Raw genomic sequence first — 13,408 nt, 5'->3', positions numbered from 1 at the left:
TCCTTTCCCAAAAGGAAATTTAGAAAATGCTATATTGTCAGAAGTCATGTGGTTAAAAAAACAAAGCAAACAAAATAAAAACCTCATGGGTTTTATCTACCCTAAAAAAAAGTATTGAGCACCTACTATGTGTTAAGATTATTAAATGAGTGGGTTTTTCCAAAGTGATGTGAGCTCCTAGTTGGTAGCCCTAATGTAGGTATTATTTATTTTCTCTGGATGCAGATTACTTGGCTCACCACCACAAAATGGAGAGAAGATATAATTATATATACTTAAAACACCCTGCCAAATAATTAGATGCCATGACTTAACTTCTTAAGGAATGAATTCTAGGAAGCTCTTATTAGCATTCAAGCTGTGAAGTAAAGCATATGTGATTACAAACAATACAGAACTAAATCAGAATGTCTTTTCCTTTAAAAAGAATCTAGAATGTTTTCTACTTTGCGGAACTCAAGCTAGCCATGGATCTAAAACTTCAGTTTGGTTAATCTGGTCTTGACTAATTGGACCTGACTGTCTAAATTCTAGAGCTCAGGAATACTTGAAACAAAAAGTTAAAAGAAAAGAAAAGAAAAAAAGTCCTTTTAATTTCTTGGCAAAAACCAGAGAGTGAATAAAGCAAATATGCTTTGAGAAAGAATCTTTGCTCAGATGGAAAATTCAGTATACAGCAAGTCTAAGTGTTACCTATGATGTTTAAACATAGCTATAAATAAAAATCATCTGATGATGAGGGCGGGGTAGGAGGAAAATGACCTTCAGCAAATAGCTTTATAATAGATATCTTAGCCTAAGTATAAAAATTGACATTAAACATCGAGAAGGAAAGATATATCTTTTTGTCAGCAATTTTCTTGGCCTTACATTAGGTTTATTTTGTTGTTGTTCCTTCCAGTTCCCTGACTTTTAAGCTTACTGAGACACAAAGTAGAGCCATGTAGGTAAGAAATGGCTCTGGAGTCAGATGGACCTGGTTTGAATTCTGGTTTTGCATGAAGTTTGGCAAGTTACCTAAACTCTGAGTTTCAGTTTTCTCATTGATAAAGTGGGGATAATTGTAATTGCCAAATAAAAGGTTCTTCTGAGAATTAAGTGAAATTATAAATGTAAAACACAACACAGCATATAATAAATGTCCAGTAAGTATTAAAGTGTTAGATATTCTTCTTCTTCTTCTTTTTTTTTGGGGGGGGGGCGGTGGGGCAGAGGAAGAGGAAGAATCTCAAGCAGGCTGCACAGAGCCTGACGCAGAGCTCCATCTCCTGACCCTGAGCCGAAATCAAGTCAGATGCTTAACCGGCTGAGTCACCAAAGGGCCCCTAGGTATTCTTATTCTTATTACTTCTAAGTGGTCTCTGATTCTAAATATCCTCTAATGCTACTTGGAGCACCACAACGCCTGCCGTGAAATACATAGTGGTGCTTGGAAACAGAACATAATGATATCAAAAAAATCATATAGATACAAAGCCATGAGATGAAGTGAAGATGGGTGGGGTGGGGGGGAAGGATTCAAGAAAAGAGGGTAGAGATGAAACAAAAAGAACATCCCCTCTCTTCCCTTGACATCATGCAAACATTCAGAAGACCTGTTGTGTAGAGAAAAAGATAATGAGGAATAAATCCAAGAATTAATACAGTTGGTCAGCCTTATGTTCCTGTTGTACCAGAATCTTTTCTCTGAAAAGGGTGCCATATCTGATGGCATGTGCTTTGCACCAAGGCCTTCTATACCCCAGAAGCTCCAAAATAAAGACCTACTTAGTCAACATTTTAGTGGCTATGCCCATGAGAAACCTGCCATGCTCTGGCCAATTGGACATGCCCAACTACCAGAAGATTTCGTACGCAGGATACACAGTGATACTTGCAACTCGTTGGTATCCATCCGTTTTTCTCTTTTGCAATTTTCAGAAAAATTAAACTTACATTGCCCTTTCACCTGAAATTAGAATTTTATAGATGTGGCCAAAATTTTGTGGCCAGGAACTTTGCCACAAATATAATAAAGCTCTTTCACCCAGCTACTGCAGTTTGACTAAAGAAAAAAAGAGAAATAACCACGTCCCTTGGTAATGTCCATGACATCTAGATACCATTCTCACTTACAGAGGAAATATTTCTCTCCGTTACAGGGGAAAAAAATAATCTTAAACGAAAGGCAAAGTTTATCACTCCAGAGGGCTGGATAAGCCTTAAAAAAACTGTCACTAACTATGCAGGTATTAAAAATCTTATCAGAGAAGTATGTTTATTGACATGGAACATTACGCACAATATAGTATTAAGTGACAAAATTACCTTATAAAACAGGATGTAAAACCCTAATTTTACTAAATATATATTATAAATAGATGTTTATGAGAGACTTTAATAAAGATTTTATTTACTTATTTGAGAGAGAGAGAGCAGAGAGAGGGGCAGAGAGAGAAGGAGAAGCACTCCCCGCTGAGCAGGGAGCCTGACGCGGGGCTCGATCCTGGGACCCTGGGATCATGGCCTGAGCCGAAAGCAGATGCTTAACAGACTGAGCCACCCAGGTGCCCCCATGAGAGACTTTAGAAATGTACACAATGAAGTATTAATAGCAGTTGCTTCTGGTGAATGGGATTTTTATTTTTTTCTTTTTATATACTTGAGTCTTCTGTAATGAAAATATGTTGCTCATAATTGTGAAAAGAAAATTTCAGAATATCTGAGTAAACATGACTAGGCACCTCTTAGGGGAAGCACAGGCCCAAACAACATGCAGCTAATAGTTCTGTTAAATATTCCTCTATGCCCTGGAATATTAATATTACCCACTTTCCTGTGAAGAGTAGTCTCACCTTCATGTGGCCTTCTCACATGGCCTCTTCACAAAGCATTTCAATATGGTCTTTTCTCCTTCCTTCCCTCTCATTAAAAGGTTTTACCCTCAGCTCAGGTGGCCCTCTTACTGTCTCAGAGAAGTGCTATACACCTCCATTCCTACTTTCACCTCTTTGCGCAACATGTCTTGCTCCCCAGGCAGCCAGTTGTATCTATATGAGCACTACTTGTCATTCAGGACCCGTTCAAGCCCCACACTCTAGGTCATCCATGTAGCAATTGGACTATACATACTGGGGAGCTCTCAACCTAGGATTCAGGGGATCCATCAACTCCCAAAGGAATTTTCTTTTTTATTGAAATTTTTATTGAGACCATTTTTTTTTTTTAAGATTTTATTTATTTATTTGAGAGAGAGCAGCACGAGTGGAGAAGAGTGGCAGAAGGAGAGGGAGACTCAGCAGGGAGCCCAGGATCCTGGGATGATGACCGGAGCTGAAGGCAGTCTTTTAACCAACTGAGCCACCCAGGAGCCATGCACTCCTTGAGACAATTTTAGATTCATATGCAGGTGTAAGAAATAATACAGAGAGATCCCGGTTTCCCAATGGTAACATCTTGCAGTACTATAATACAGTATCACAACTGGCCATTGATATGGATACAACCCATATTCAGATTTCCCCAGTTTTACATGCACTCACTTTTGTATGTGTTGGGGGGGGGCGGCGAGGGGACCTTTACTGCTATACAATTGGGAGTTTTCTTTTGTACGTGTTTTTTCTGGGGAAAAGGTTCTTAGCTTTCATCAGATTCTCTCAAGTATCATAGATGCAAAAAGGGGGTTGAGTCCCAGCTCTGAGAATTCTAGGAGACCATACCCCAAACGTTATAGCTGACTGTTCCAAAAGCAACATTTAATTGGCACTTACCACATGGCAGGCATAGGGATGGGCATGGGGGAGAGGTGATGGGAAGTAGTGGAGGAAAAGCGGGGAAAACCCAGAGGTGCATAAAACACAGCCCACTGAGCTTATGCTCCAGCAGGGGAAGACAGACATTCCGACAGATAAACAAATCATTTATTAAACATGTATAGAAGAGGAACGGCCTTGTTGCTTGGGGCGGCTTGGGAAGTATTTCCACAGAAGCTGATGCTTGAGCTACATCTTGAAGGATAATCCAGAATTCTTCAGCTGAGAAGAGAAGAACTAGCTGTTAAAATCACACCCACTTAAATCGTATCTATTCTAGATGTTTTGAAGAAAACATAGGAAACTATGCCTCCATTTGTTTATTCTACAATATTAAGGTATCAGATTCTTCAACTCCCGTGTGTAAGTGTTGAGGCCAAGGGATATTTTCCCCCTGAGTCTATTTTCCACTGTCTTGTCCAAATGGGATACAGATCCTGCCTGCTTAGCTTGAGAAAGGCATTTTATCTCTGGTGCCTTGATCACATCAGAGCTTATATTTAAAGCATGAGTGATGAGAAGAGACCGCAGCTGAGCCCTGGCTCTGTCCTAACCCTAGAGCACCTCTCCACTGAAGGTTCTAGAGGCCATCCTACAGTGGCTGGTGAGAACCAGAGCTAGTCAGAGTCCTGAGTAAAATCTTTGTTCTACGATCCAGGCTGCACTTACTGGGATCTGCCACAGGGGCTCATCAGAAACCCTCAAGGACTGGGCTACCTGGCTCCCCACGTGTGCCCCCCTACACACACCCATGTTTGATGGTTGGCTGCCTTGTGTGGACTCAGGCTCAGACACCCCTTGGAGGCCTCAACCTGTTTAGGTTGCAGGTTCCACATCAAACTGTTCAATTCCCAATACTGCTCACAGGGAGATCATTCTCTCTGGTGCAGCCATCCTGTACCACGGAGGCCAAGACCCTACCATCAGCACACCCTTTGAAGAGCCTCCTAGAAGCCTGGCTCAAGGTACCACTTTTTATGGCCTCTGTGTTCTCATGCAAAGTTGTGGAACCACCTAACCATCAGTATTTTCATCTGTAGGATGGGGATCATAATAGTACCATCCCCATAAGTTTATTTCAAGCTTTAAATAAATGAGTCCATGTAATGCTCTTAGCACATAACAAGTACTCCATCTACATTAGCTATTATTATTAACTATTTTCATAATAAAATTATTTCTGGTTGTAAAAAAATTAATGATCACTGCAGAAAATTTGTGAACTACTGACAAGTTTGAGGAAGAAACAATCACAACATCCAGAAATGAGGAATATATATATATATAAAACTAAGTTCACACTGTATGTCTGTTCTGTAATTTGTTTTATTCAACTGATGTATCATGACCTTTTCCCCATATTGTTAAATACTCTTAGAAAATACTTTTATTTTTTTATTTTTATTTTTAAAGAATTTATTTATTTGAGAGAGAGACAAAGCACGAGATGGGGGAGGGTCAGAGAGAGAAGCAGACTCCTGGCCAAGCAGGGAGCCTGATGTGGGGCTCAACACAAGGCTCGATTCGGGGCTTGATCCCAGGACCCCAGTATCATGACCTGAGCCAAAGGCAGGTGCTTAACCAACTGAACCACTCAGGCACCCCTAGAAAATATTTTTAAAAGACTACTTTGTTTTTGGGGCGCCTGGGTGGCTCAGTCAGTTAAGCGTCTGCCTTTGGCTCAGGTCATGATCCCAGGGTCCTGGGATCAAGTCCCACATCAGGCTCCCTGCTCAGAGGGGAGTCTGCTTCTCCCTCTCCCGCTCCCCCCCTACTTGTGCTCTCTCTCTCTCTCTCTCTCTCACTCTCTGTCAATAAATAAATAAAATCTTAAAAAAAAAAAGACTACTTTGTTTTCAGGTATATCAGTGTAACCCAATTTATGTAACTAATCCCTTAGTTTGATAGATTGTTTCCTATTTTTATATTTATAAATATCACAATAAGTGTCTTGTTCATGAATGTTTCTCTGCATCTTTGTTTATTCCTTAAGATAAATGCTTGGAAGTGAGACGACTGTGCCAAAGGCTCTATAACCTGTTTTTGTTTTGTTTTGTTTTTTAATGGCAGGTATATAGAATTGGATTGACCATAATCCTTTGTTCTGACACTCTCAAAATTGGTATGGATGGCCTGATTTTGTTAAGTTAGGTAGTAAATTCATTAATTTTAATAATGTATTCAGTACCTGTCAATCCACAACCCAAAACAAAAGCTAGGGCCTCAACAATAACCAATATTGAAGCATAAAGCTCTCCACCCCATCTTCTGTGCTCTCTACCCAAGGGAACTGTTCTAAATTTTATGTTCGTTTCCTTTTCTTTTTATATGATTTTGCTGTATCTGTATATATTCCTAAAGAGTAATTTTTTAGAACTGTCTTTAGTTTTATAAAAAGGACATCAAGCTGTATGTAATCTTTGGGGACTTGTTTTTTCCACTTACTTTGCTAAAATTCATCCATATCATTGTATTCCACTGTAGTCATTTTGCCTGGTATTAAATACCCCACTGTGTAGACGTACCGCGGTTTATCATCCTCTCTCCCACTGATGGGCAGGTACATTGTTTCTAGGATTTAGCTCTTGCTCCCACTGCTGCTATGAACATTATATTGTAAATGTTCCCTGTTGTATATGTACAAGAGTTTGTCTAGGGAACCAGTTTGCACCCCCACCAGCTATAAATGAGAGAGCCTCTAGATCCACATTCTCTGGTATACCATGGATCCGTGTTGTCAGGTTGTTCTCCAAGTGGCTGACTCAGTCTACCTCCCTCCAGCAATATCTGGGAATGCCAATTTCTGCAAACTCTTTCCAACCCTAAGGATCATTAAAAATTTTTGACCATGTGACAAGGAAAAGACACATCTCCCTTCTGTGTAACTTTGTTGCAAGGTCCTGACTCCTCTAAAAGCCAAGAGAGAAGCGGTTTGGCTCAGAGCATTGTTTCCAGTCTAATAACTTCAGTGACATTTCTGGGACTGATTCCCCAGTAGCTCAGCTGCTTTCCCATGTCCTAAAAGAGGTGACATGGTTGGAAGGAGGGAATGAGGGGGGCCAGGATGGGAAACAAGCCCAACTCACCACAGTGGAAGCTTGTCTCCTGGTCCCAGCCCCTGCCAGTGTCAGATCACTCCTTCTCCTTGATGAAGCAGCCATTATCTCTTCCCTACCCCCAACCCGAGGAAAGCCAGTATAATGCTACCCTTTGTTATTTGAATTGATAAATTTAAACCTCTTTCCCTGCTCTGCAGTAAAAGAACTTTCTATTTTGGGCTTAGTGACATAGCCCAAACCAAGCAGAGAGCGGCAGGCTGTAGCATGAGTTAACAGTCTTTCTTCAAGGGGAGAACCTACAAGCAGACAGAAGGACCTTCCAAAGTACATCATCTGCATACTAACGTGCAGCCTATTTGCTTGTCTTTCTGCTGACAGAAACACTTCAAAGTTCAAAATTGAACAATCCCTAACCTTCAGGGTAGGCTGATGAGTAAATCCTGAAAAATTTCTTCAATCATTTCGCCAGGAATTCATGGATGTCCACTTGTGTACCTAGGGCTGGACTAAGTATTGTCAGAGAAGAGAATTTTGTCTTCAAGGGGAATTCTAGCCACCCCAAATTATAATGATTTGAGGAGTGCCTAAAACATTTGCCTAAGAATATGCTTTCCCCCTTAGTACTTTTCCCTGCCTGAAATCTCACATTGCTGTAGGGTCCCAGGTCCCAAGAAGCCCCCAAGAGTACACAGACGTCATGCTTACAGGAGGAGCAATCTATTTAAACCATTGGCACCTGTTAGCACAGAACCACAGCCTGGAAGAATAGGACAGAAGACAAGTGAGTTCCCCCCACTTTTGTTTCGGCAAACTTTATCTTAGGGGAAGTTTCAAATATGCTGTGTAACATAAAACAAAAACACCAATTTATTGTGCTTACAGATTCAAGGTGTCAGAAATTCAGAAAGAGCACAGTTGGGATAGCTTCTCTCTGCTCCAAGCTATCTGGGGCCCCAGCTGGGGAGATTCAAAGTCTGGTGATGACTTTGTAACTGGGAGCTAGAAGCATCTCAGGTTTGTTTACTCACATGTCCAGTGTCTGAGCCTGGAGCACTCAAAAACTCGGACTGCTGACCAGAGCACCTACACACAGCCTCACCATGTGGCACGGCTTCCTCCCAGCTTGGTAGTCTCAGGATAGACTTCTTACAGGGCACCTTAGGGCTCCAACTCCAAGCATTCCAGCCAGCAGGTGGATGCTAGATCATCACTTTTTATCACCTAACCTCAGAAATCACATTGTCGCTTTTGCTGTGCTCTGTTGGTGGCAAGCAAGTCCAAAGCTCACCCAGACTCAAAAAGAGTAGAATCACACTCCCCCTTTACAGAGGCAGGGGTAAAGCTGCAGAAGAGCATGGAAGCATGGCAGATACTGTCGCTCTACTTGGGGATGGGATGGTCAATCAAGCCTGCCTTTCCAACATCAACCAGAGAAATGTTGCAAATCATGGGAACCTGGTGGAGGAGAGAAAGGTGGGGGAGCTTATCTGTTTGCAGGGTCACATCCTACAGTCGTGTAAATTATATCCTTAATAACTAAGGGGGTGACTGGGCTGAGACCAAGTCCACTTGCTCTGCCTGTGCCTGACTCTGGGGCTGTGTCGCCGGGAAGAAGAGGCACCTGCTCTAATACATGTAAGGTACCACAGGGACAGGAGGTGTCCCTGGATGGATAGTAAAAGGTCATTCAATCTAACTGACACTTCTTAGATACCTATTGAACACATGCTACTTTGAAGAATATTATCTTTTTTTTTTTTTTTTTTTTTTGGTTTAAGCAGCACCAAGTTGACTAAGAAATATCTCAAAAATGGTCCTGGATTTACTCATATATTTGTTAAATGGTGCAAGTTTTTAGCCATCAGACAACTGTTGATTGCATTGGTCTAGAATGTTCTAGATGTATCTTGAAAGAAGCTTAGACACCGTGTCCCAATGACCATAGGCCCAATCTGACCCATCTGCTGCAAGCCTTGAGTGAATGCAAAAAGTCGTTACAGGATGGATAGGAAACAAGGCCAAACAGAACCGAGGGCTTTCTTCTCTTCTCTGCAGTCCCTATTCTTCATTAACATAGCTTTTATGGTTTGATTAAATCCCCAGGGAAGTAAATGCTTTCATTTCTGTTTATGGCTATCAGGAAAATAAAATAATGTAGATAAGGCCAGGTAATTTCCAAGGATTTTAAGGACCAGGAGAACATCAGACCAACCTGAGTTTGATAAGGGCAGACATGTTACAAGGAAGCTCACTCAAGTCCAGATAGAAGTCTCTGTCGGTGAGAGTATTAAAAAGCTGTGATCATGTTGATCTAGCGATGCTACTGGTCAACAGCTGGGTTGAGGAAAGCCTCAAATGGCAAGGTCCAGAGCACCTTTTTTAAAAAACTTATTAGGCCTCAGGTGTTGAGTGTTAAATTAATTGCACTTTTTAGTTCAGATCACATTCCCTTAGTCAGTCCATACAAGGCCACTCTTTTAAATATGGATGCCTGTATTTTCTCCTATTTCCGCTCCTCACTCCTATCCTTCCTCCCTGCAAACAACCATTCTAATCCATTTACTTATATTTTTTGGCTTCTATGTGTTCATGTGGATGTGTTATTGTCTGCTCTGCATGCATTTTAATTTACACAATAGCATTGTGTTACAGGTCTCCGTGTTTTACTGTTTCCACTCCACATTTTGTAAGACCTATCCACATTGCTATGTGCACATCCAGTCCATCCTTCCTGACTGCTGCAGAGTACTCCAGTAGTGGGCACCCCCAGTGCCTCTGACTTCCCACCACCCAAAACACTGCTACCATGAGCAGCCTCCTATGTGACCAATTTTGGACCTGTATGGCAATCTCTTTAGACAACGTCTCGCCCATAGGTGTCCTTAAGTGCATTAGAAAAGACACCTCTTCCCCCCTTGGAGAAAACTGCCCCAGAGTAAAATGCTAGGCTTGGCAAGGTAGAGCTCAGGCTGGGTTTCAGCCCCCACTCACCCCCTCATTTGGAGTCTTCTTCAGGGTACAACTGTAGGAGGTGGCCCTGCCAACAAACATTCCCCAATTCTTACTTCTAGCAGGTTTCACTTGCAACATCACTCCTGGTTGGTACATGAAAGAGGAGGGTGTCAATTGAGCACAGAAATATCCTCATGGGATCTGTGTCTACTTAATTTGATCAAGCAGGGCTACATTCCCTGGGCACTTTATACTTGGGTTGATGCAGTTTGTGGGAACACCATGGCTAGTGTACAAGCTCCACGGGAACTGGGGAGTCAGACATGGTGACAGTACACAGGGGCTAGTTCAGATAGACCTGCCTGAGGCCAAGGCAAAGGGCCCAAGTACTTTACTCCCTCATTTTGTCTTGGAGATGGCAGAGAAACATCTTTTCTCTTAATGCTGTTGTCACAGGACACAGGTGAAGTGGTTGGGCTCATATTCACAAGGCAGCCGCTCTGACTGGCTTTGCCACAAATGGTGGACATCTGGCCCTGAGCCATCCTGCCTTTGGCCCTTGGAGAACATCCTGTGACCTGCACAATGAAGAACTGATGGTCCTTAGGTCCTTACTCAAGGTCACCTGGACAGGCCAGCATTCAACTATCCAGGACAAACTCCTTTAAACAGGTCAGGTTTCAAATCCATCAGAAATTCTTAGTGGCCATTCAGATATATCTAAATCCTCTTAAAATAACTGTGTATGGAGGTCAATGAAACACTTAAGTTACAGAGAAAGCTGTTATTTTCATGCTGATGTTTTCTCAGCTGTCAAATGAGGATAAACACAAGGACAACTTCTAGAAGAAGACAAGTCATAATTTACAATTTTTCAGAAAAGAATCAATGGAATTTTCAGATTTCTGGAAGAAAGGCAACCCCCCCCAAAACCAAACTGTTAATACATTTCTGGATTATGCTTGTGAATTTAGAACTACATTTCAGTATTCAGAAGAAGCCTGGATAATAGTCAATCATGCAAGGATATGAGTCACACTGAATACCACAGGCATTACTGTTACTGTGTGCAGTTGTGAATGAGAAAGGGGTGGGCTTTGAAACAATGCAAAAGAACAGAAGTACTAATCAGTTGTATGCATCAACAAACATCAGGGTCTGGAAAATATTGACCACTAAGTGGGCCTGTGACAGAAAAAATATAAGCTTCACATTCAGAAAGAGGAGCATAGGTTAAAACTTGGAGATGGCTGCCATGTGACAAGAAAGATCCAGAGATTCACAAAAGGGCTGACTGCTTCACACAGGACAAGGCATCCGTCATCCACTGAGACCTGACTTACCCTTCTTAAATGGTTCCAGCATAACTTCATCCCTTTCCAGTCCTCACACCAGAAATGCATGGCCCCGTCAGGGTCCTGGAACTGACCTTAGATTAGATTGGTTGTTTGACCTTGGATTAGAATGGTTGTTTGCAGGGAGGAAGGATAGGAGTGAGGAGCAGAAATAGGAGAAAATACAGGCATACATATTTAAAAGAGTGGCCTTGTACGGATGGACTAAGGGAATGTGCCCTGAACTAAAAAGTGCAAGTGTCTCTTGGTTAGATCCCCATCCTGATATCCTGGAGTCACTAACTCACATCATTGGCTTGTTGATGTTTAAAGACCTCCAAAGAGGTCTGGGGTGCCTTCTAAACCATGTGAATCCAAAGCCAGCATCTCTCCCTGCATTGTCAGCCCAGGCTCCTGCTTTTTATCATTAAGAATGACAGAGACCATGAGTAGATTTCAAATGTTCTCACCACAAAAAAGAAAAATGGTAAATATATGCTGTGATGTATTAGCTAAAGCTATGGTGGTAATCATTTTGCAGTACAGAAGTGTATCAAATAACACATTGTACACCTAAAACTTACACAGTTTTCTATGTCAATTGTATCTCAGTAAAGCTGAAAAAGGAAGGAAGGAAGGGAGGGAGGGAGGGAGGGAGGAAAGAAGAGAAGAAGGGAAGGGGGAAAGAAATGATGGAGACCAGAATTGGCTCCTGTAGCTCACTGCAAGATCTCAGATTGAATTTGGATTCTGAGGCTACCTTTCCCACCCTCTCTCCTATTTGATTCCTAGTCTAAGGTATACCATATTTGTTTATTTACGTACTTGTTTATTGGATTTAAAAGTATCTTTCTTGGGGCGCCTGTGTGGCTCAGTCATTAAGCTTCTGCCTTTGGCTCGAGTCATGATCCCGGGGTCCTGGGATCAAGCCCCGCATCGAGCTCTCTGCTCGGCGGGAAGCCTGCTTCTCCCTCTCCCACTCCCCCTGCTTGTGTTCCCTCTTTCGCTGTGTCTCTCTCTGTCAAATAAATAAATAAAATCTTTAAAAAAAATAAAATTAAATAAATAAATAAATAAATAAATAAATAAATAAAAGTATCTTTCTTCTGTGTGAGGGAATGGGTGAAATAGGCCATGGGGATTAAGGAGTGCCTTGTCGTGATGAGAACCAGGTGATGTGAAGAATTGTTGAATCACTATATTGTACACCTGAAACTAATACAACACTGTATGTTAACTAACTGGAATTTAAATAAAAACTTAAAAAAAAATAAAAGTATCTTTCTTCTGAGAAGCTCAACTCATAATTTTTTAAGAGGGGTGCCTGACTGGCTCAGTCGGTGGAGCATGTGACTCTTGATCTTGGGGCATGAGTTCAAGCCCCACATTGGGCATAAAGATATTACTTAATAAAAAATGAAGAACAAATAACCTTTTAAAACAATTTTAAGGAATGGCCACTTAATAATGACCAAGAAATTATGGTATCACCAGATGACTAATCAAGAAGAAATGAGCCCAAATTAAGGCAAAGGAGATGTGAGTTGGCTCCTGATGAAGTATATGGCAAAAAAGGAAAATTCAGGCTGGATTAGGCCATGGACAGAAGGATGGTAAGTTCATCTCATTCCACAGCCCTTCAAGGATCAGAGCAGGAGACCTTACATAGTCTAGACTCAAGGCGGGCCTACCTGCAAGCAGGGAAAGGCCAAGGCTCCTTATAGATCTGGTAACACTTCAGAAGAATGGCTAATGGCTCTAGCCAACTGAATTTTTTATTCCTAGCAGCTGAACAAGAACCTATTCCTAGAGGAAAAAGGAGTCCTGGGAGCCTGTCTAGGATTCCAAGAGCTCAGATAACCTTCTATGTCTGCCCTCCCAAGCCCCTGGAGAATGGATGTGTTCACTATTGATTTTCTTAACCACTTTTTAGAGGCCAAGGGAAGGGGAATCTTAAATGTTAATGTCCATTTAGTGGCCAAAACTTTCAAATAATCAAATAAATCATACCTGTTGTATCAAAGCCACATTTGGCAGTTATCCATGCAGAAGCAGGATACAAGGTTTCTCCTAAAGGCAACTTCCTGGAGGACTTGAGCAAGGCCAGACAGGGAAGACATCACTGCAGTTCCCAGTGAGCTCCTCAGAGCACACAGGTGCGTGGGTCCATTCCACCGACTGGCAGTTCCCGGCCCTTCTCAGTGGGGGCCCAGCACGTGCCTGAGAAAGTTTCCCTCTGCTGCCTCAACCAACTGCTAGAGAATCAGGAATT

The 13,408-nt window shown here is 41.9% G+C and overlaps 1 protein-coding gene across 4 annotated transcripts in view; it reads right to left on the bottom strand.

Moving 5' to 3' along the window:
- Positions 1 to 3,881: 3,881 nt before the first annotated feature.
- Positions 3,882 to 13,408, bottom strand: part of CDKL3 (cyclin dependent kinase like 3) — a 114,851-nt gene continuing 105,324 nt past the window's right edge. For all 4 annotated transcript variants that reach the window (XM_078067508.1, XM_078067510.1, XM_078067509.1 and 1 more), the window contains exon 13: positions 3,882 to 4,013. In XM_078067508.1, coding sequence (XP_077923634.1) covers positions 3,981 to 4,013 — 33 coding nt within the window. In that variant the 3' untranslated portion in view covers positions 3,882 to 3,980. The remainder of the gene's footprint in view (positions 4,014 to 13,408) is intronic.

Source organism: Halichoerus grypus, chromosome 2 (genome assembly GCF_964656455.1).
Source record: "Halichoerus grypus chromosome 2, mHalGry1.hap1.1, whole genome shotgun sequence".
Taxonomy (NCBI): domain Eukaryota; kingdom Metazoa; phylum Chordata; class Mammalia; order Carnivora; family Phocidae; genus Halichoerus; species Halichoerus grypus.
This window is presented reverse-complemented; position numbering and strand designations above follow the sequence as displayed.